This window comes from Haemorhous mexicanus, chromosome Z, assembly GCF_027477595.1.
Source record: "Haemorhous mexicanus isolate bHaeMex1 chromosome Z, bHaeMex1.pri, whole genome shotgun sequence".
NCBI lineage: Eukaryota > Metazoa > Chordata > Aves > Passeriformes > Fringillidae > Haemorhous > Haemorhous mexicanus.
In genome coordinates, this window is record NC_082381.1 from 4,147,182 (window position 1) to 4,169,231 (window position 22,050).

The 22,050-nt window shown below is 48.8% G+C and overlaps 1 protein-coding gene across 1 annotated transcript in view; it reads right to left on the reverse strand.

Annotated features, from left to right (window-relative positions):
- Nucleotides 1-22,050, reverse strand: part of LOC132342048 (serine/threonine-protein kinase PAK 3-like) — a 56,990-nt gene that overhangs the window by 27,061 nt on the left and 7,879 nt on the right. The window contains exons 5-9 of the mRNA XM_059874233.1: nt 20,278-20,390; nt 19,501-19,618; nt 18,726-18,825; nt 18,129-18,325; nt 16,646-16,783 (exon numbers count right to left, since the gene is read on the reverse strand). Coding sequence (XP_059730216.1) covers nt 16,646-16,783; nt 18,129-18,325; nt 18,726-18,825; nt 19,501-19,618; nt 20,278-20,390 — 666 coding nt within the window. The remainder of the gene's footprint in view (nt 1-16,645; nt 16,784-18,128; nt 18,326-18,725; nt 18,826-19,500; nt 19,619-20,277; nt 20,391-22,050) is intronic.

Below are 22,050 nucleotides of genomic sequence, written 5' to 3' on the forward strand. Positions count from 1 at the left end.
TGGATGCTCAGAAACTTGCACCTCTGCCTTGCACTCAAGACAGCACCCCCAGAATGGGCACTTACTCTTTTGGTCCGAGCAGGCGGTGATGTGACCACAGCTGGACGCTTCAGTTTTTCTTGCTCATCTTCCTCCTCCTTGGCTTCTTCAGCAATTGGAGAGAGAGCCAGAGGAAAGACAGCTCTTGGTCTTGTCACCTGTGGCAAGAGGGAATCATAGGGTTAAGCCGTTACCTAGGGCTTATAACTTGACTTCCTCTCGCATCTACAGCAACACCTGCTAAGGAGAACTCATCAGCTCTGTTGGCATAGGCATTCTAAGTCACTCCAACCAGATTGAAATTGGCAAATTCAACAGATGAGTACATCGCTAGGAATTCAATATTCCTTCCTGTCTGCTATAAGCAAGCCACATTGCCTATGCAAAACACAGCTTATAGTACTTGAAAGCTCTGAAAAGTCGGAAAGAGACAGCAAGGCCTTTGCGACGGCAGCGGTAGACGTGGAAAACCAGAAAGGGTTCAGATTCTCTTTCATTGCATTGTTAAGGGCCAGAAAATAGTGCAGAAGCGTCCATGATTGCTGGAAAACTAGAAACTCAAGAAGGGTTCTCCTCCTAGGAAAGCAACCAACAATAAGATGGAAGTGTCAGCTCTACATGTGTCTAAAACACTTGGATGCAGAGAGTGGATGTTTATAAGGGAAAAAGCCCTTGTGGTGAGCATGGCCAGGTAGGCATCTATGGAAGTGTCAGCTCTACATGTGTCTAAAACACTTGGATGCAGAGAGTGGATGTTTATAAGGGAAAAAGCCCTTGTGGTGAGCATGGCCAGGTAGGCATCTATGGAAGTCTGTTTGAATGTCCCTCATGAGCCTCCCCATTTCCTGGCTAAAGCTCCTTCAGCACCTCCTCACAGGCCTTGTGCTCCACCTCCTTGCCTAGCTCCCGTGGCCTTCTCTGCGCACGCTCCAGCCCCTCTATCACTTTCTGCTTCCCAGGGGCCCACAGCTGCACACAGCACTCCAGCTGTGGCCGCAGTGCTGCCAAGCACAGGGCGACGCTCACTGCCCTGCTCCTGCTGCCCCCACTGCTGCCGACACAGGCCACGATGCCCTTGGCCTTCTTGGCCACCGGGCCACAGTCTGCTTCATCTGCACCTTCTCCAGACCTGCAGCAACCCTGCCTCCTTCTGACCCACACAGCTCCTTATCCACAAAGTTGCTTGTTTGACTTCAAATACAGCATCCACCATTTCAAGATGGCCTTCCTCTTCTGAGCAACACAAGACAGCTGTCAAGGACTTGCAGCTTCACCCCCTCTCCGGCCTCCAAGGCACATGCCAAAGCTGCAGACTTCAGCCCAAAAGTGATCAACAGAGAGTTGCCCCTTCTGCTGTTTGCCTCACAAGGAGGCTTCGCAACTCCTTGGTTCCTTTCTTTGGCCACACACAAGATTGGCTCCCCACAGCTTCATGGACAACACAAACATCTCCTTGAACCTGAGCAAAAGCCAGAAGGCAGCTGGGTCAACAAAGACTCTACAAGTGAGAAACCACTCAAGAAAACTGCAGAACACTTCCACAAGCCAAAGACACCTTTCCAAAACGAGGAAACAAAACCCAACAGAGCCTTTTGACCTCCAGCACTAACACGTGCGGCCTTGGCTATAACACTGCAGAAGCCCAGAGATGGAGCTTCCCTGAGCCAAGCAGCCAGAAGCTCAGCCGCAGCTCCAAGCTCTTCAGTGCCCTAGCACGACAGCTCATAGGCCAATTTCTTGTTGTCACTGCCCACAGGAAACGGCTACGTCGTGCAGGACTCCAGCACTCAGCATCCTCAGCCAGCAACAGCAAGTGCTGGATGCTCAGAAACTTGCACCTCTGCCTTGCACTCAAGACAGCACCCCCAGAATGGGCACTTACTCTTTTGGTCCGAGTAGGCGGTGATGTGACCACAGCTGGACGCTTCAGTTTTTCTTGCTCATCTTCCTCCTCCTTGGCTTCTTCAGCAATTGGAGAGAGAGCCAGAGGAAAGACAGCTCTTGGTCTTGTCACCTGTGGCAAGAGGGAATCATAGGGTTAAGCCGTTACCTAGGGCTTATAACTTGACTTCCTCTCGCATCTACAGCAACACCTGCTAAGGAGAACTCATCAGCTCTGTTGGCATAGGCATTCTAAGTCACTCCAACCAGATTGAAATTGGCAAATTCAACAGATGAGTACATCGCTAGGAATTCAATATTCCTTCCTGTCTGCTATAAGCAAGCAACATTGTCTATGCAAAACACAGCTTATAGTTCTTGAAAGCTCTGAAAAGTAGGAAAGAGACAGCAAGGCCTTTGCGACGGCAGCAGTAGACATGGAAAACCAGAAAGGGTTCAGAATCTCTTTCATTGCATTGTTAAGGGCCAGAAAATAGTGCAGAAGCGTCCATGATTGCTGGAAAACTAGAAACTCAAGAAGGGTTCTCCTCCTAGGAAAGCAACCAACAATAAGATGGAAGAGTCAGCTCTACATGTGTCTAAAACACTTGGATGCAGAGAGTGGATGTTTATAAGGGAAAAAGCCCTTGTGGTGAGCATGGCCAGGTAGGCATCTATGGAAGTCTGTTTGAATGTCCCTCATGAGCCTCCCCATTTCCTGGCTAAAGCTCCTTCAGCACCTCCTCACAGGCCTTGTGCTCCACCTCCTTGCCTAGCTCCCGTGGCCTTCTCTGCACACGCTCCAGCCCCTCTATCACTTTCTGCTTCCAAGGGGCCCACAGCTGCACACAGCACTCCAGCTGTGGCCCCAGTTCTGCCAAGCACAGGGCGATGCTCACTGCCCTGCTCCTGCTGCCCCCACTGCTGCCGACACAGGCCACGATGCCCCTGGCCTTCTTGGCCACCGGGCCACAGTCTGCTTCATCTGCACCTTCTCCAGACCTGCAGCAACCCTGCCTCCTTCTGACCCACACAGCTCCTTATCCACAAAGTTGCTTGTTTGACTTCAAATACAGCATCCACCATTTCAAGATGGCCTTCCTCTTCTGAGCAACACAAGACAGCTGTCAAGGACTTGCAGCTTCACCCCCTCTCCGGCCTCCAAGGCACATGCCAAAGCTGCAGACTTCAGCCCAAAAGTGATCAACAGAGAGTTGCCCCTTCTGCTGTTTGCCTCACAAGGAGGCTTCGCAACTCCTTGGTTCCTTTCTTTGGCCACACACAAGATTGGCTCCCCACAGCTTCATGGACAACACAAACATCTCCTTGAACCTGAGCAAAAGCCAGAAGGCAGCTGGGTCAACAAAGACTCTACAAGTGAGAAACCACTCAAGAAAACTGCAGAACACTTCCACAAGCCAAAGACACCTTTCCAAAACGAGGAAACAAAACCCAACAGAGCCTTTTGACCTCCAGCACTAACACGTGCGGCCTTGGCTATAACACTGCAGAAGCCCAGAGATGGAGCTTCCCTGAGCCAAGCAGCCAGAAGCTCAGCCGCAGCTCCAAGCTCTTCAGTGCCCTAGCACGACAGCTCATAGGCCAATTTCTTGTTGTCACTGCCCACAGGAAACGGCTACGTCGTGCAGGACTCCAGCACTCAGCATCCTCAGCCAGCAACAGCAAGTGCTGGATGCTCAGAAACTTGCACCTCTGCCTTGCACTCAAGACAGCACCCCCAGAATGGGCACTTACTCTTTTGGTCCGAGTAGGCGGTGATGTGACCACAGCTGGACGCTTCAGTTTTTCTTGCTCATCTTCCTCCTCCTTGGCTTCTTCAGCAATTGGAGAGAGAGCCAGAGGAAAGACAGCTCTTGGTCTTGTCACCTGTGGCAAGAGGGAATCATAGGGTTAAGCCGTTACCTAGGGCTTATAACTTGACTTCCTCTCGCATCTACAGCAACACCTGCTAAGGAGAACTCATCAGCTCTGTTGGCATAGGCATTCTAAGTCACTCCAACCAGATTGAAATTGGCAAATTCAACAGATGAGTACATCGCTAGGAATTCAATATTCCTTCCTGTCTGCTATAAGCAAGCAACATTGTCTATGCAAAACACAGCTTATAGTTCTTGAAAGCTCTGAAAAGTAGGAAAGAGACAGCAAGGCCTTTGCGACGGCAGCAGTAGACATGGAAAACCAGAAAGGGTTCAGAATCTCTTTCATTGCATTGTTAAGGGCCAGAAAATAGTGCAGAAGCGTCCATGATTGCTGGAAAACTAGAAACTCAAGAAGGGTTCTCCTCCTAGGAAAGCAACCAACAATAAGATGGAAGAGTCAGCTCTACATGTGTCTAAAACACTTGGATGCAGAGAGTGGATGTTTATAAGGGAAAAAGCCCTTGTGGTGAGCATGGCCAGGTAGGCATCTATGGAAGTCTGTTTGAATGTCCCTCATGAGCCTCCCCATTTCCTGGCTAAAGCTCCTTCAGCACCTCCTCACAGGCCTTGTGCTCCACCTCCTTGCCTAGCTCCCGTGGCCTTCTCTGCACACGCTCCAGCCCCTCTATCACTTTCTGCTTCCAAGGGGCCCACAGCTGCACACAGCACTCCAGCTGTGGCCCCAGTTCTGCCAAGCACAGGGCGACGCTCACTGCCCTGCTCCTGCTGCCCCCACTGCTGCCGACACAGGCCACGATGCCCCTGGCCTTCTTGGCCACCGGGCCACAGTCTGCTTCATCTGCAGCTTCTCCAGACCTGCAGCACCCCTGCCTCCTTTTGACCCACACAGCTCCCCATCCACAAAGTTGCTTGTTTGACTACAAATACAGCATCCACCATTTCAAGATGGCCTTCCTCTTCTGAGCAACACAAGACAGCTGTCAAGGACTTGCAGCTTCACCCCCACTGCGGGTACCAATGCAATTGCCAAAGCTGCAGACTTCAGCCCAAAAGTGATTAATAGAGAGTTGCCCCTTCTGCTGTTTGCCTCACAAGGAGGCTTCGACACCGCGCGGTTCCTTTCTTTGGCCACCTGAGACAAGAATGGCTCCCCACAGCTTCATGGACTATACAAACATCTCTTTGAACCTGAGCAAAAGCCAAAAGCAGGGCCAACAGAGACTCTACCAGTGAAGAACGACTCAAAAAATCGGAAGATCAATTCAACAAGCCAAAGACACCTTTCCAAAATGGGAAAACAAACCAAAAGAGCCTTTTGACCTCCAGCACTACCACGTGCGCCCTTGGCCATAACACTTCAGAAGCCCAGAGATGGAGCTTCCCTCAGCAAAGCAGCCAGAAGCTCAGTTACAGGCCCCAGCTCTTCAGTGCCGCAGCATGACAGGTCAAAGGCCAATTTCTTGTTGTCACTGCCTTCAGGAAATGCCTACATCCTTCAGGACTCCAGCACTCAGCATCCTCAGTCAGCAACAGCAAGTGCTGGCTTCTCAGAAACTTGCAACTTTTCCTTGTACTCAAGACAGCAACCCCCAGAATGGGCACTTACTCTTTTGGTATGATTAGGCGGTGATATGACCCTAGGTGGACACTTGTCCTGTTCTTCCTCATTTTCCTCCTCTCTGGCTTCTTCACCAAGAGAAGAGGCAACAAGGGGAGCAACGGTTCTTGGTCCTGTCACCTGTGGCAAGAAAGAACATGAGGTACAGGCCATTACCTGTAATATACAACCCCATTTCTCCTTGGATCTACAACCACATCTTGAAAGGAGAACTCATACACTTTGTTAGCAATGGGATTCTAAGTCACACCAACCAAATTGAAATGGGCCAAATAAACAGAGCATTATCCTGCTAAGAATTTGATATTTCTCTCTGTCTGCTATCAGCAAGTAAGGTCATCTCCGCAAATTTGAGCTTTTCTTTCTGGAGAGCATTTAAATGGACAAGTAGGAAAGAGCCACCAAGGCCTTTGTGACTGCTGTGGCAGACATGGAACACCAGAAAGGGTTCAGAATCCCTTTCTGTGCTTTATAAGGGCCAAAAAAGTAGTGCAGAGGCATCTTTGCTGTCTGGAAAATGAGAAAATGACGATGGCTTGTCCTCCGAGGAAACCAACAAAAAACAAGATTGAAGTGTCAGCTACGCATATGTCTAAAACACTTGGATGCAGAGAGTGGTTGTTTGGATGGGAAACAGCCCTTGTGGTGAGCACTGTCATGTAGGCATCTATGGAAGTCTGCTTGAATGTCACTCACGAGCCTCCCCTTGTCCAGGCTAAAGCTCCCTCAGCACCTCTTCACTGGCCTTGTGCTCCACCTCCTTGCCAGCTCCCGAGGCCTTCTCTGCACATGCACCAGCTCCTCTATCACTTTCTGCTTCCAGTGGCCCACAGCTGCACACAGCATTCCAGCTGTGGCCACAGCGCTGCCCAGCACAGAGCGACGCTCACTGCCCTGCTCCTGCTGCCCCACTGCTATTGACACAGGCCACGATGCCCTTTGCCTTCTTGGCTACCAGGCCACGGTCTGCTTCATCTGCAGCTTCTCCTGACCTGAAGCACCCCTGCCTCCTTTTGACCCACACAGCTCCCCATCCACAATGTTGCTTGTTTGACTTCAAATACAGCATCCACCATTTCAAGATGGCCTTCCTCTTCTGAGCAACACAAGACAGCTGTCAAGGACTTGCAGCTTCACCCCCACTGCAGGTACCAATGCAATTGCCAAAGCTGCAGACTTCAGCCCAAAAGTGATCAACAGAAACTTGCCCCTTCTGCTGTTTGCCTCACAAGGAGGCTTCAACACTGCGCGGTTCCTTTTTTTGGGCACCTGAGACAAGAATGGCTTCCCACAGCTTCATGGACAACACAAACATCTCCTTGAACCTGAGCAAAAGCCAAAAGCTGGGCCAACAGAGACTCTACCAGTGAAGAACGACTCAAAAAATCTGAAGAACAATTCCACAAGCCAAAGACACCTTTCCAAAATGGGAAAACAAACCAAAAGAGCCTTTTGACCTCCAGCACTACCATGTGCGCCCTTGGCCATAACACTGCAGAAGCCCAGAGATGGAGCTTCCCTCAGCAAAGCTGCCAGAAGCTCAGTTACAGGCCCCAGCTCTTCAGTGCCCTAGCATGACAGGTCAAAGGCCAATTTCTTGCTGTCACTGCCTACAGGAAATGCCTACATCCTTCAGGTCTCCAGCACTCAGCATCCTCAGTCAGCAACAGCAAGTGCTGGCTGCTCAGAAACTTGCACCTTTGCCTTGTACTCAAGACAGCAACCCCCAGAATGGGCACTTACTCTTTTGGTATGAGTAGGCGGTGATATGACCCTAGGTGGACACTTGTCCTGTTCTTCCTCATTTTCCTCCTCTCTGGCTTCTTCAGCAAGAGCAGAGAGAGCCAGAGGAGAGACAGTTCTTGGTCCTGTCACCTGTGGTAAGAGAGAAGCATGAGGGACAGGCCGTTACCTCTCATTTATAACCCCATTTCTCCTTGGATCTACAACCACATCTTGAAAGGAGAACTCATACACTTTGTTAGCAATGGGATTCTAAGTCACACCAACCAAATTGAAATGGGCCAAATAAACAGAGCATTATCCTGCTAAGAATTTGATATTTCTCTCTGTCTGCTATCAGCAAGTAAGGTCATCTCCGCAAATTTGAGCTTTTCTTTCTGGAGAGCATTTAAATGGACAAGTAGGAAAGAGCCACCAAGGCCTTTGTGACTGCTGCGGCAGACATGGAAAACCAGAAAGGGTTCAGAATCCCTTTCTGTGCTTTATAAGGGCCAAAAAAGTAGTGCAGAGGCATCTTTGCTGTCTGGAAAATGAGAAAATGACGATGGCTTGTCCTCCGAGGATACCATCAAAAAAAAAGATTGAAGCGTCAGCTACGCATATGTCTAAAACACTTGGATGCAGAGAGTGGTTGTTTGGATGGGAAACAGCCCTTGTGGTGAGCACTGTCATGTAGGCATCTATAGAAGTCTGCTTGAATGTCCCCCATGAGCCTCCCCTTGTCCAGGCTAAAGCTCCCTCAGCACCTCTTCACTGGCCTTGTGCTCCACACCCTTGCCAGCTCCCGAGGCCTTCTCTGCACATGCACCAGCTCCTCTATCACTTTCTGCTTCCCAGAGGCCCACAGCTGCACACAGCATTCCAGCTGTGGCCGCAGCGCTGCCCAGCACAGAGTGACGCTCACTGCCCTGCTCCTGCTGCCCCACTGCTGCTGACACAGGCCACAATGCCCTTGGCCTTTCTGGCCACCGGGCCACAGTCTGCCTTATCTGCAGCTTCTCCAGACCTGCAGCAGCCTTGGCACCTTTTTGGCCCATGCAGCCATCCAGGCACAAAGCTGCCCATCTGACTTAAAATACAGCATCCACCATTTTAGGATGGCCTTGTTTTTCTACAGCGGCACCTTTTAAGGAGATGTTATTAAATAGATAGGAATAGAATTGTCAGTCACTCTGACTAAATTTTAATGGGCCTATTCTACTCTAGGGGAAATTGCTCTCAGTTCAGTGTTCCCCCCTGGCTGCCGTCAGCAAGCAACATTCTCTCTGCAAAACTGAGTTGGCAGTTTTTCTGGGCTCTGAGATGCAAATTCGGAAATATCCACTTATGCCTTTGTTATTTTTGTTGAAGGTGTGAAAATGGATTTTCTTTTGGCCTCCCTAGCTGGCCCTCTACACTCTACTGGTACTGGCCCTGCTGACAGCTCGCTCTACGATTCTTAAAGACCAGGAACATGAAATTTCCCTTTCTCACTCACCTCACGATCAGCACCACTGAATACACGCTTCACGTGACCTGTAGTGGGCAAGGGAAAATGAACCAGATGCTGTGAGAAAACTGCTTGGGCTGCTGAATCGCACAGAAGAAGTCAACCCCAACAGAGATGATTTCCTGTTTCACAACTTCCCTCCAGGAGACACGTTTCATTCACACAGCCAGCAAGAGATTGGGACAGTATTCTTGGCTGTGCCTACACCTTGGCCTGTTTTGCCAGTAAATGAATACAAAGATGACCAAGAAAATGCAAAGTCTTCTTTAACACTCTATGCTCCTGTTCTACCAAAAACATAAAACATCTTCTAAAATCCTCTCCTTCAGGTACTTTTTTAAATTAATCAGTTGCATGCACTAATTCTCATTAACTTGCTGGAAACAGTTGCACAGAAAAGCTTCCCCAAGATCCCCTGGAGCTGTGGCAGTTCTATTGTGGAAGAGCGCAGCAGCAGCTCCAGGGTTAAGGAGCAGACACTCACTGCTTTGGAGTTTGCATTTCATTGCAAAGGGAAAATCACTATTGTTGCACTCAGTAAAGGATTACTTAGATAGTCAAATCCTTTCATGAGGAAATGTAGAACGAAAGAAGCTTTCCCTGAATGCTGGGAACATTTGCAGAGTTTTTAGAAGGCCCTTCAAGAACGTCTCCAGCAGTCTACATTTTCAAAGCTGTCTTGCTTGTCCCAGCAAACTGAGGAAATGACAGACTCTGCTGCCACAAACTCTCCTGTGGAGGGAACGGAAGCCCTGCAGGTTCCCTTGCAAATGCTGCCCTTGTGGCTACAGACACTCATTTTTCAGCTGAGTGTTTTGACAGGAGCTTTCCCAAACCAGTGGCATTCTAATGCTCTTTCTGTTTCTAAATCAACTCAGTCACTAAGAAAGAGCAGGAAGACATACCAAAGCCATCATTCTGGTTACACCCATGGAAAACCTCTACTTACGTGCCAGGTGAGTCACAAAATATACAGAATAAGTAACAGCATATGCTCCAAAAAGTGCAGGAGCAAGTTGCTCAATCATTGTAGCACTGCTCTGCAAGTTTGCAGGCTGTGCTCCAACAGTAGAAAAAGCAAGGCTCTTGTCAGTGCACAGGTGTTCACTGGCAAATGCCTCACCCAGGAGAATGCTACTGCACTGAGCAAGCTCTAGGGCTGCTCTGACGCTCAGGCCTTCCATGCACTAAGGCAACCTTCTGATGTCACCACGACAAGGTGGCAACCATGCCCTGACATCACAAAGCAAACACTCTATGTTGGTCTGTGAATTTATGCCAGGCAATAACAACCTTCCCTACAGCAAACAGAAGACAGCCTGGGAAGTTCTCCTCCATCACAAAGCAGCACAAATTCCCCTCGTGGGCCAAAGCCTGTTGTTTCAAGGGATCCAAGAGTAACTCCAAGAGTGCACAAAGCACCTACAGCCTGTACCCCAACTGAGCACTCAGATGGGACACAAGCTAAGGAAACCAGACCAAGAAAATGGCCCACAGTATTGCACTTCTGAGAAACGACCCTTGTTTTTAACTTTTTAAAGGTTTCTTAAACCTTAACAAAGGACTGAATAAGGAAAGATTCCAGCACTGGGAGTCTCCATGACTAGCAGCCACATGCTCATCTACAAAAGGGATGCTCTGCCTTTAATACCCTTAGCCCCTCCCAAAGTTTTGTCTGTCAAATCTTTCTCTGCTGTCCTCTTACATCTTGATTGGAGGTCAGGTGTTATTAAGCCGTGCCTCGTGGTCACAAGCCAGCCCTCCCCAAAAGCCCTGACTACCAAGGCTATTACAAGGGGGATAAGAAAGAGGACTATGGGAGAACATTTTCTAATAACATCACTTCGCATTTGAACACCCACATAACATCTATCTCTTAACTGTGAGAGCCAACTATTTCATTACTCACCTAGAGTGCACAGAACCAGAAGAGAAGGCACTGTGGGCATAACAGATGAAATCATTCCTAACAAATCCTCCCACATATTTGCACATTTATTGGATATTACCCGGACACCTGTGAATGTATATCTCTGCCTTTCTTCCCCTTTGAAAGTAGTCCAACTGGCAACTTGTAGGGAAACCAAGGGCTTTGTGGGGGCTGCATTACTCTGCACACACCCTGGCCAACCATGGCAAGGAGCTTTGGTGCCTAAAAAGATCAACCAGAGGAAACAGCTGGAAAAGGTTGAAAGCTACCAAGCAGGGCCTGATGCCTGCTGCCAGCTCAGGGTTAGAAAGGAGGCATTACTTTATTTTAGCGCTGGGAGCATAGGGAATCCCTTCCCTAAGCCCTGCACACCCAGCAATAACACCTACTAGTTTGTATCCATGGAACTAAGACATATTCAATACTTTCCTGAAACTCCTAGGCTAAACATTACCCCAAATTTATTGACATATTTCAATCACTTCTCAGAATTTATCGACATCAGAGTAGGAGTGTTCTGTAGGTCCCTGGTGGTCGTTGCCACAGGTTCAGGAGGAGACCCATGCACAAAAGAACCTAAGACACAACTGGGGTTGTAAAGCAAATGTATTCCATTAGTTGCAGTAGCAAACAATACATACCAACTGTTGGGGTCTCTAGCTTGTCAGAGTGACCCCGAGAAAAGTTGCAAAGTCCCTTTTTCCAGCCTGGCGCTTGAAGAAGGAGTCAGGGCTCTTCATTTCTCAGTCTCGAGGTTGTTTATTGAATCTTATCTATAAAATTATTTCTCCTGTCCTGCCGAGGTCTGCTCAGCAAGACAGTCACAGGCATTCTGCCTGCCCCCGGGGCGGTGTTATGTCTTTATGCTAAAAACTATGCATACAATGTTTACAATTACTTTCCGATACCTATCACCTATGTTAGACAGTGAGCTTCTACTCTAAACCAATCTAAATGTGCCAACATCCCAGCAGAAGATGGAGGCCAGGAAGGAGAAAGGTAGGACATGCCCAGATCCCTCCATCTTGCCCCCTGAACCCCTATTCTAGAAACCCCAAAATCTACTGTTTCACCCCATGATAAATTCACTATCATTCTACTTAATTTACTGTGGCTTGCAGATATTCATCTATGGTTGGTAATTTGCTCCACGGGTCATAATCACAACCACAGGTATTTTTGGGCTCTGTGCCCGGGTCTCTGAGACCCCTGGCAGGGGTCTTGCCTGCTCAGGACAACCAGAGGGATGTCCTGGGTCCTGACAACCAACCCCTTGATTCCCAAAAATCTGCTGAGCAGGAGAAGGAGATGGAGCGTGGTGCTTGGCGGCAGGAGCAGGTAGGCAGTGCACTTGCAAGACATCCCCTGGATCAAAACCGTGTGAATCTCGTCCTTCTCACTCCTCTACCCCAGAACCAGGCTTGTATCTCCTGCGCAGGAGTGGAATTTTCCCAGTTACGGCATCAGCTCATACATGGCTGGCTGTGAGATGAGGCCATGATGACTCCATGACTCCCTGCCACCAAGGGCTCCATTAAACATTGTTCCCCTTTTTTCAAAGCTTGACTGCCCACCGATTGACCAACACATTGTTTCTCTTCCAAGGGTCAAGTTGCCACCTATTAAACAATACACTTTTCTTCATTGTCTTGTCAACCTGCTCAAACATGGATCAAATACGGCAGGGCCTCAGACACGACTCTGGTTCCTGACACAGTCGTTAGGGAAATATCCCATTCCTCAAATTCTCCTTTGGTGGTCAAGAGCCTCCTAAACACTTTCTTCCCTTTGAATGTTGAATGCATTCCAGCTACCTTCTTAGCAGGACCACTTTCGTTATTCTCAAGGCCAAGATAGCCACATGCACACAGTAAGCACTGCAGTGGGGGAATACAGGGTTCAGCACTGCCTGTTAAAGCTGAAGGAATTGACAAGATGAAACCCTATTTGTTACACTTAACGCCTCGCCCTCCTATTCTGGGAAGCAAACACAAGCATTTCATCAATACACCCTGCAAATGCTCTTGCTGAGAGAAGCCACATTGCTGTGTCAATAAAGCAGCTGGGACTCCGTTTGTTCATGCAGAGAAAGCCAATTCTTTATTCACATAACTCATTTTTATACCATTTTCACAGACCTCACGTTCAACTCCAACTGGCTGGTAGTTTTCTTGCCACACAATTCATTGCTTAGAAGGTGTTTTGGTGTGTACATGCTAAGACTCTCTCTTTTGAAGACTCACTCTTACTCAGGTGATTACATTTTTCCTTTGTGGACGTTCATGAGACAGAGTTCTTATTTATTACAGATGCAAACAGATTTCTTAGCACAATAGCTTGTTGTGCTAGCTGCACTCATTCCTAGGACTTTCCCCATGGGAAGTTAACTGGCTGCACGTAGAAGACGTAACAGGCCAGCTGGGAAGTTAGCAGAGCAAGGCCTGATTTTAGAAGGCCTTTCTTTTCTAATACCCCTACCTGTGTGCAACACATTGTGACTTTCTTTCAGAAATTAATGAAGAAAACACAGATTGCTGTTATGAGGAGAAAAGTTGTCCATTGTTTTTAAAGGTTGCAGAGTTCGCAAGTTAAACCAATTGCTGCCAAGTTGGAGTTGTAACTATTTGCTGTTAATAATTTCATGTTGTAATCACCTGTTGTTAATAGTTTTTCTTTAATTACCTGCTGTTGATGGTTAGAAATCCCCTTCGTCGAGTATCACCCTGCTGCTACCTGGAAAATGGCACCCGGGGTTGTGAGGAGGAGGTGACATCGGGCTGGTATGCAAATGAGGAAACCCCAGACCAAACCTGGCAGGAAAAACCCCTAAAAAAAACGAGCCACCATGGAATTAAGAGATTGAAGTGATGTCTAGATGTGAGGAACAGAAACCAGTATCCGCTAAGACCCTTTTTACCTTTCACCCTAACCTAAAAGACATCGGCTAGAAAGAGGACCTCGAATGTCAAACTGAACAACTGGGCAATGTCCTGGTACTCCCCTGAGGATGGAAGCCCCAGCTCTGCCTGCAGACCAGCGGACAAAGCTGCACTTTTCCTCCTCCGTGCCACTGGGAGCAGTGGTGGCATGTGCGAGACCCGTGGGTTCTCCCCACCCAACCTGATTTTTAATAAAGGCATTAAAGAGGAGAAGGATCTCCTGCCTTATTTATTTCAACTGCCTACTGAAATTATTCCGCACTCCCTTCCAAATCAGTTCACTCCTCAAGCAAAACTCTCAGGCACATGCCCGATTCCCTCTCTCCCAGCAGCTCAGAGCGGCATTGCACAGCGCTTGCTGTGCGTCAGACAGCACAAAGCAGGCTGGCCTGGTGGCCCTGAATATTTCTGCAAAACACTCTGCATCTCACCCCTTTGCTCTGGCTCGGTGCAGAACTGCAGGATTGCAGGCGCTTCCTCCCAGAGCTGCGTGAGGCACTGGCTCCTGCAGATGTGACCTGCCAAGCTGTCACTGCCTCCCGCCGGCCTCGCTTCCCCTGGCAGAAGTGCCGTGCCTGAAGGAGGCTGCCCTGTGCTCCAGCCTGCCGAGCAGCCCGGCTCACTCCCCCGGTGCCCAGAGTGCTGCACACACTGCTGACCTTTCCCAGGAGTTACAGAGCAGGCGGCAGAAGAGGAGGAACCCTCAGCCAGCCCAGCGGCCCTGGGCTGCCCTTCGCCTTGCTCTGCTCCTGGGCACACTCCAGACCAATGCCTCCAGTCCGGGCTGTGCCCAGCACGGCTGCGCTTCCCCTCGGGAGCAGCCAGCTGCCAGCCGGGCTCTGAGAGCCGAGGATTCGCCCGCTCCCAGGAAGAGGCACCCAGGGCCTGGCTGCTGCCCTTTGCAGCTACCTGGGCCTCCTTCCAGCCTGACTCTGCCGAGGCTCAGGCTGCTCCGGCCTCTGCCGGGGCTCTGCTGGGGCTCCGCAAGGCCGGGCCCGCTCGCACCTCACAGGCGCTGCTGACAGCTCTGCGCCACAGGAGACCTTCCCGAGCCCCCTCTCTGATCTTTCTGCTTTCTCACTTGAGTAAGGCTCTCCTTCTGCCAAAGACATTGCATTTAGGGATCCAATTCCAAGTGGCAGGAACCCAAATGCTCTCGAGTCACAGCTCAATGCCTGCATCTGCACAGGGTGTTTGGGCTGCCCCGCTCCTTTGGTTTTTTCCTGCAAATGCCATTGCCCTTTCTGCCTCAACTAGAAATACCAAAGTTAGGCAAAAACCAGCCAGCGGGCCATATTCCAAAGGCAGTATGGTCTGGAGAGAATGAATGAAGACGAGCCTTTTCCATTTACAAACCATACTAAAGAAGCCATTTGTGTGACTTAGCACCAGTAAAAAACAACTAGTAATTCAGAAGGAAGTTTTCTGAAGGGGTCAGAAGGAGAGGAAATCTTCCAAATGAGTTGAAGTTTCAGAAACTTTATTGAATTACTTTATTGAATTAATCCTTATATATAATCCTCTTCTATAATCCTAATCTATAATCCTAATGTACAAAACTCTTCAACAGTCCTACTCTAGAATTCTACTCTGCAATGCTACTGTAAATTGCCTTTGGAGATAACATCTTGACATGAGTGTAACTTTCTCGTCTCCTAATTCTTCTTCCTCTTCTTGACTGAGTTGATCAGTTGTGACAGGATAGATGCTGGCTTGGCTGAAGTCACAAATGGATGCTGTCCATAGGAAAAAAACCAAAAAACCAAAACAACAAAGAACAGTGAACCAGGACTTTCCAAGCTCAGTGCTTCACAGACTCAATCAGGATTCCTCTGGGTCATAAAAAGACCCAGAAAGTAGAACAATGGGACCATCAGCTCTCCAGTTGTCATGTGCAGGACCTTGCCATCACAGGCAAACCTGGCCCAGAATGCCACCCATCTCTTTATTGTGATGGCTTCATCTCTCTGGGATTTTTGCCCTGCCAGTACTCTAGAAATGGTGCTTTCTGTCCCTGGGGTTTCTTCTACTCAGGATACTCCAATGACTCACGTAGGCCCCTGCCTTTGAAAGACAGGCACCGTGCTGATTTCCACAGGGGGATAGAGCAGCGTCTACCTTTCCATGCCATGCCCCTCCTGTGCTGGATGGCACCTTCCTTCCCAGCAGGGCCAGCCCAGTGGCACTGGGTCCTGCAGTTCCCATTCTGCCAAAACCTGGCAGTGACCCTGGGGCAGTTCCCGTCTGCTTGAGCATGCCAGGCAGCAGATGGGGCTGGGACAAGTCCCTCCCAGCTGTCCCTGTTTGCGTGCCAGAAACCTCTAAGGGTGGGCTGGGGAGAGCAAACCAGGGCCCCTCAGAGGCTCAGAGTGAGCCCCCCACAGCCCCTCCTGCCCACAGCCAAATCTCTGACTGCTAGGCCAGGACTGGCTTCCTTGGGTTCCTTCACCATCATTTCATGTCTCCTTACCCTCATTGCTCTACTTCAATTCTTTTGCCGTTAGATAAAACTGAACACCCAACCAAATTACAAAAGAGGGCAACAGAAACAGAGGACAGAGGACCTGTCCTTTCAGGAAATGCAGAGAGAGGTGGAGATATTCAGTTTTATGAAGAACAAGCCCAGGGAGACTTTTTTGCTACTTTCCAAGACTTCAGAGTGTCTTTGAAGAAAGTGGGGGACACCTTTTTTTACAGGTCCAGTTAGAATAGGATGTGGGCGAATATTTTTAAACACAAAGGAGATCTTATCAGAGCAGGTCTAAGGAAGAACTTGTCTACTCAGAGCATGGTGCCACCCTGGCACAGATGTCCCAAGAGCTTGTAGGTGCCCCCTCCCTGGAACCATTCCAGGTCAGGTGGCAAAGGGCTCTGAGCAACCTGATCTCTTTAAAGATGTCCCTGCTCATTGCAAGACACTTGGACCAGAGGACCTTTACAGGACCCTGCCAGCCCAGCCCAGTCTAGGATTCCTCACCATTTTCATTTGTAGAGCACCAAGAGTGGAGGTGAGAAGGAAGGGGGCTCATCTGATGCCTTGGACTTCAGTCGAGGAGGAGCCCATCCCTCAGACCCTGTTTCACCTGCAGCCCCTTCACACTTTACCTGCAGGAGCTCCATGGCAGACCAGCGCTCCTCCTCGTCTTTCTGAAGGCAGCAGCTCAGGAAGTCACGCAGCAAAGCTGAGAGGAGCTTGGGATGTCGCAGCTTTGGGGTCCCTACTGTGGCTATAAGGCGTTGAGCCTGCAGAAGAAGGAAACACGAGGCTCGCCCTGCTGCTTTCACATCTCTAGGTGCTCTGCCACATGTCTTTGTTTAACCTCTCTTCTTCAGTGACAGTTTCTGCCCTGGCAGAGACCCAGAGATGACTTTCCTTTACCAACCAAAACCCCAAACCCCGATGCAACCACAGCTTTTCCACCGTCCCACAGATCTTGCCTTGGCAGCTGATTTCATTGACTGACCTAGGTAGTGGGAACTACATCAGCAAAAGCACATTTGCATCTCTGAGGATTCACACCAGCTTGAGAGGCTTTTTGGAAAAGGGACTTTGCTATGATAACTAATTTTCAAGGATTAGTAGATGAAAGGTATCTCTGCAGTGCTTGTTGGTCCCTTAAGCACTCGTGCCATAGAACTCATCAAGCTTTTTGTGTTGTTCTTGAAAACAATATTAATTGGAAGAAAGGAAATCCATCTGTTTATCCCCAGGTAAGGAAACAAACATTTACAATCTCATATTCAACACAGAGTCATTAAGATGCCTGCGCAAATGTATTGGGATGAAAATGCCTGCTTGGGCACACAGGAGCCACCTGCAGCTCTGTCCCTCAGCAGTCTGAAAAATTCTGCTTCCCATTATGTGGAAAAGAAAAAATTGTCATGGTCAAAAGAAGAAGAGGTGCCATCCCTATGGTCACCCTCTGCTTATTTGGCTCCTCAAGTCAATATATTAATGATTGGCTCATCCCAGAAAGTGCCAGGAAACACTGGCAGGTTTTGGCAGGCTCTCCACATCCCCAGGCTCTGTCTGGGGATGTGGAGAGCTTGGTGACGTGGAGAACTTGGCTTGGGCTAGGAGAGAAACATGGTCTCTCAGTGTTTCAGCAGCACTGCACAAGAAGCAGAAGAGACCCTGTGGCCTTCACACCTTCATGCCCAGGTTTCAGGCATGTTTCCCAGTGAGAAGAAACTGCACCGTGGGTTATGTTCTTCTCTAAAAACCACAGTTTTGGAAACTTTCTTGGATTTGGGTTTCCTTCTTTCACTTCTGGAAAGATAATAGCAATTCTAAGATGCTTGTTTCCTGTTACTGGGGCCATCTCCACAGACAAAAGAAGTGGAACCACTTATAACCCAAAGGCAAGTGTTGCCTGAGAATGGAATTTGTTTGCATGTGGCAAGGCTTGAGTTCCCCCACCTGATGCAACCAAAACTACAGCAGATGCTGATGTGTTGCAGGGACATTCTTAGGAGGGGACCTTGGTGGAAGTAGTTCCAGCAGATGGCAATGGGGTTTTGTCCAATGGCACGCAGGACATGGGGCAGGTGAGAAAGACAGCGGGATCAGAGAGTATTTGCTCCTTACCGAGGCAGGACTTTGGTTGCAGTAAGGAGGTTCTCGTTCTACCATTTCAATTCCCACAATTCCAAAAGACCATATGTCCACTTTGGGGCCATATGGTTGACCTGTCACCACTTCAGGCGCCATCCACCAAGGAGTCCCGGCTAACGTGCACCGTCTATTCTGCTCAGGGGTGAGCTGAGTGGAGAGGCCAAAATCAGCTGAGGAGAAAGCAAAATACTGGTTTGATTTTAATTCTGTGCAATTAGGAAACCAACAAAAGAATTCCCCAGCAGAAGTTTGGAAATGTGCTGCTGAATGTCCTGGCATTGGCGACTTTAAAAAGCGCCCCGTTTTTTCACTGCTTCCAGCAGTGGCTTTTGTTCTTTGGAAGCTTTAGACTTGTAGTTCCCTCCCTCTGGAAGGGACGCTCACAGAGCAACGCCACTCTTGACTGCTGGTTCCTTGTCATACCTCTGTACATGTGTCAACCCTGTCACCAGCTCACAGCGAGTGCCCCTGTACTACCACCAGCTCCATTTCTGGGGAGCTGGCCATCACTCAAAGCAGCCTCACAGCCCCCATCCCTGGAACGCTGCACCTGACCAAGAACATACCGACCTAGCTTGACAGAGCCGTCTGTTCTGAGAAGGATGTTGTCGCTCTTCACATCTCGGTGGATGATGTGGTTCGAGTGAAGAAAATCCAGTCCTCGCAGGCACTGAGAGAGAAAACAGAGAGAGGAGGGCAAAAATTAGTGATGTCATTTCATCACACAGGAAAGGAAACAAAGAATCTAAAAGATTCCCTCTCCAGGGGAAAGGGGAGTAGTGGCAGAACACAGTGTCATTGAGAGGAAGAGCTTGCTGCTCCAGCACTTGAAGAGCAAGACCTTTCTAAGGAAAGGCATGTCAGCTTTTTAAAAGAGCAGCAGCACCTGCTCTAGTAGACTGTCCCCTGCAAACCAGCCAGGATGACTGCTGCTGCAGTGCATGTGCTCAGAAGCAAACAGCATTTTAGCTGCACTCTTTTTTAGCTGAGGACTGAGCAAAACGAGTCTCTCTTTTTTCTTTGCTGTTCGTTTCAAATCCTGCCACGAGCACCTTTGCTGTCACAGGCAAGGAATGCAGTGAAGACAGGCAAAAGTTTAGGAAGATGGAGAACAGCAAATACAAGAGGCAGAGCTAGAGTACAACAGCAGGAAATAAGAGTACAAGAACTGAGTACAGTGAGTGCAGTGGCACTGGCAGGCGTTTCACTTGAGATGCTTTTACTTGCCCATAGCATACCAGCCACACAGAAACAAAGTCTGGCACATGAAATCACTCCAGCTCTGAGCCCCTGTTTCCCAGACAATCCTGCCCAAGCCCTCGGAAGCACAGATGGGATTGCTGACCTCCCGACTGATGGCTGCCATCTGCTCTTCAGACAGGAAGGTCTCACTGATGACATCACTCAGGGCGCCTCCGTCCATGTACTCTAAAACCAGCCAGAGTTCCTCACCCAGAAGATAGCTGAAAGAAGGAAACAAGGGTGTGGAGATGAACATGCATGGCTACATTGATTTTTTACTTCCGGGTTTCTTGTTTCCAGGTCCCTTTGGGACTAGGACAGAATCAAAGGAATAGACATTCCCTCTCAGCTGTGCATTGTTTACAATCTGTGCAGTCTGGAGGAGAAAGGCACTGCTGTGAAAAAGGAGATGTCTTAGATGGGCAGCAAGTGAAAAGTGCAGTTTAGTAACAGCCCAGATAAAAAGCCTTTCACACCTGGTGTTTCTGGAAATAAGCATGTAGTCTTCCTGGCATGCATGACCATGGCAAAGAGGGGCAACGATCTAAGGGAAATCCACTTTAGGATGGTTCATTAGCATTTAAGAAACTTTAAAAAATCAATCCCAAAAAATGGGAAGGCAGCGAATTTTGAGGATACTGACTTAAGAAGATACAGCTGATCCAGGTTCTGAATAATTTTGGAATAATTTTCAAGCGTTCCAGGGAAAACTCATGCAAACAAGATGCACTCTCTTCTAATCCATTGGAGATGAATAGAGAAATATTAATAAGTAATAATGAACAGCTCTACTTCCTGCCACTGACCAAAGTGGGTTTTTAACCTCTCATGTTTGCTGTATGTAAATGCACATCCATGGGATAAGACCATGACCTCTCACCTGTCTAAATAATTCACAACACTGGGACTCCTATTCCTCTTCATGATCATGATTTCATTAACTGTTAGTTGCTTCCTCTGCAGTCCTTGAAGATTTATTTTCTTTATGGCCACCTAAAATGACATTGAAAATCAGTAACCTGAGAAGCTGGTGGCACGAGACCACAACACACATGGAGCAAGTGATTTTGCAATGACACAGCTGAGCTGTGCCAAACTGCCTTGTGATTAGGCACTGCAGTAATTAGGAGCTGACATTCCAACAGCCCATTTCTCTGCTTCCTTGGGGGCAGTTCCAGAACACATGGGGCCACTGACATCTTGCCTTGTCCACTTGGAAACAGTGGTGTCTCAGCTATCACCCCCAAACCTCTGACCATACTCTCTGCTGCTTTGTATGGGATTCAGAAGAAGTAATCTATGCCTTAATACTCGGTGGATACATCTTGGGCTGTGGGCAGGGCTTAGGGCTTTTAGGGACACCTTGCAGATCTCTCCCTACGTGCAGTTCCCAAGTGCACACTGCAGGTGGCTAAGGAACTACCAGTAACTTTCAGATGTATTTGCTGGCAGCCAGAAATGAGAATTCAGGACTCTGAAGCTGTAGCCCCAAAGAGCAGGGAGGTGCTCTAAGGCACCACCTTTATTTTGGCAACGAAGAGCGAGTGAGCGCCTCCTTCTCTGAAAGGAACCGCTGCCCTCCGTGCCTTTCTTTGGCAGCTGAGGAGGACAAAGTCCCAAACGTATTTCATGGGCTGGCACCAGTCTGTGCTTCTTGTGCCTTTTCAGCACAGCTCTACCCAAAGCTCCAGCCACAGCTCCCACCCCCCAGAGGGGAAGGCCCTCAAGAGCATCAGAGTCTGCAGGGGCTGTTGACATTTACCTCTCCTCCTGTGGCATTGTTGAGTGCTCTAACCACATGACCAAAACTCCTAGCAATGAAACAGAAGCAGAGAAAGGAGAAGCTGTTTAGCTCCTAGAGTGAAAGTTAGCCCATTTAGGAGATCTCTGCTGTAAATACCTAAAAGCTGCAGGATGCAGGAGGGCTCTGCCAGAAGGCAGATGATGTATGCTCTTCTCAAGTGCATGGGCACTGGGCCTGTTCATGAAGCGCTGGGGTTCAACTTCTAAAGGGAGTTTATTCTTTCCTCTTGCGTTTCACTTTCTAAATGGTGGGTTCCTATCCTGACCATAGAGTGTTTCCTTCCACAAACCAGGGGAAAGAAATGTTCCTGGGAACTGTTATCTCACAGCTTTGATAGGGGGTAGGTTGCTCTTTCTGGCAAGCAAGTTTCTTCTTTTTTCATTAGTGGGGCAGTATGATTTTGAGACATACAAAAATGCTAAAGAAATTAACACAGAGCTGTCCCACACTTGAGAGACAAGGATATCTTCCAGGTCCTGTTCCTTGATGCAGGCAAGACCTCGGCAGCATGGAGGTGTGTCTGACAATGCCTTCTGAGCACACACACAAATTCGGAGCAGCACCGAGAGATGGGAGAATCTGTCCCCAGTGTGTGAACATGTTTGCAGCTGGCCTGACTTCACGCTGGATAGACATTCCACCAGAAAAACACCTGGCCCATGGTTGTGCAGGAGTAACTGCGGTTGGACTCACCCACTGCCAATATGTTCCTTTTCAGTGTAGTTCATTGCAGGATTTTCCGTATTCACCATTCTCCCTGAGGGAAACAAAATGCAAGATGCTGACTTTAAAGCAGAGATCCCAGCTTCCAGGAGATACAAAGGGCAGCCCCACTGTCTGGTGCTCTGA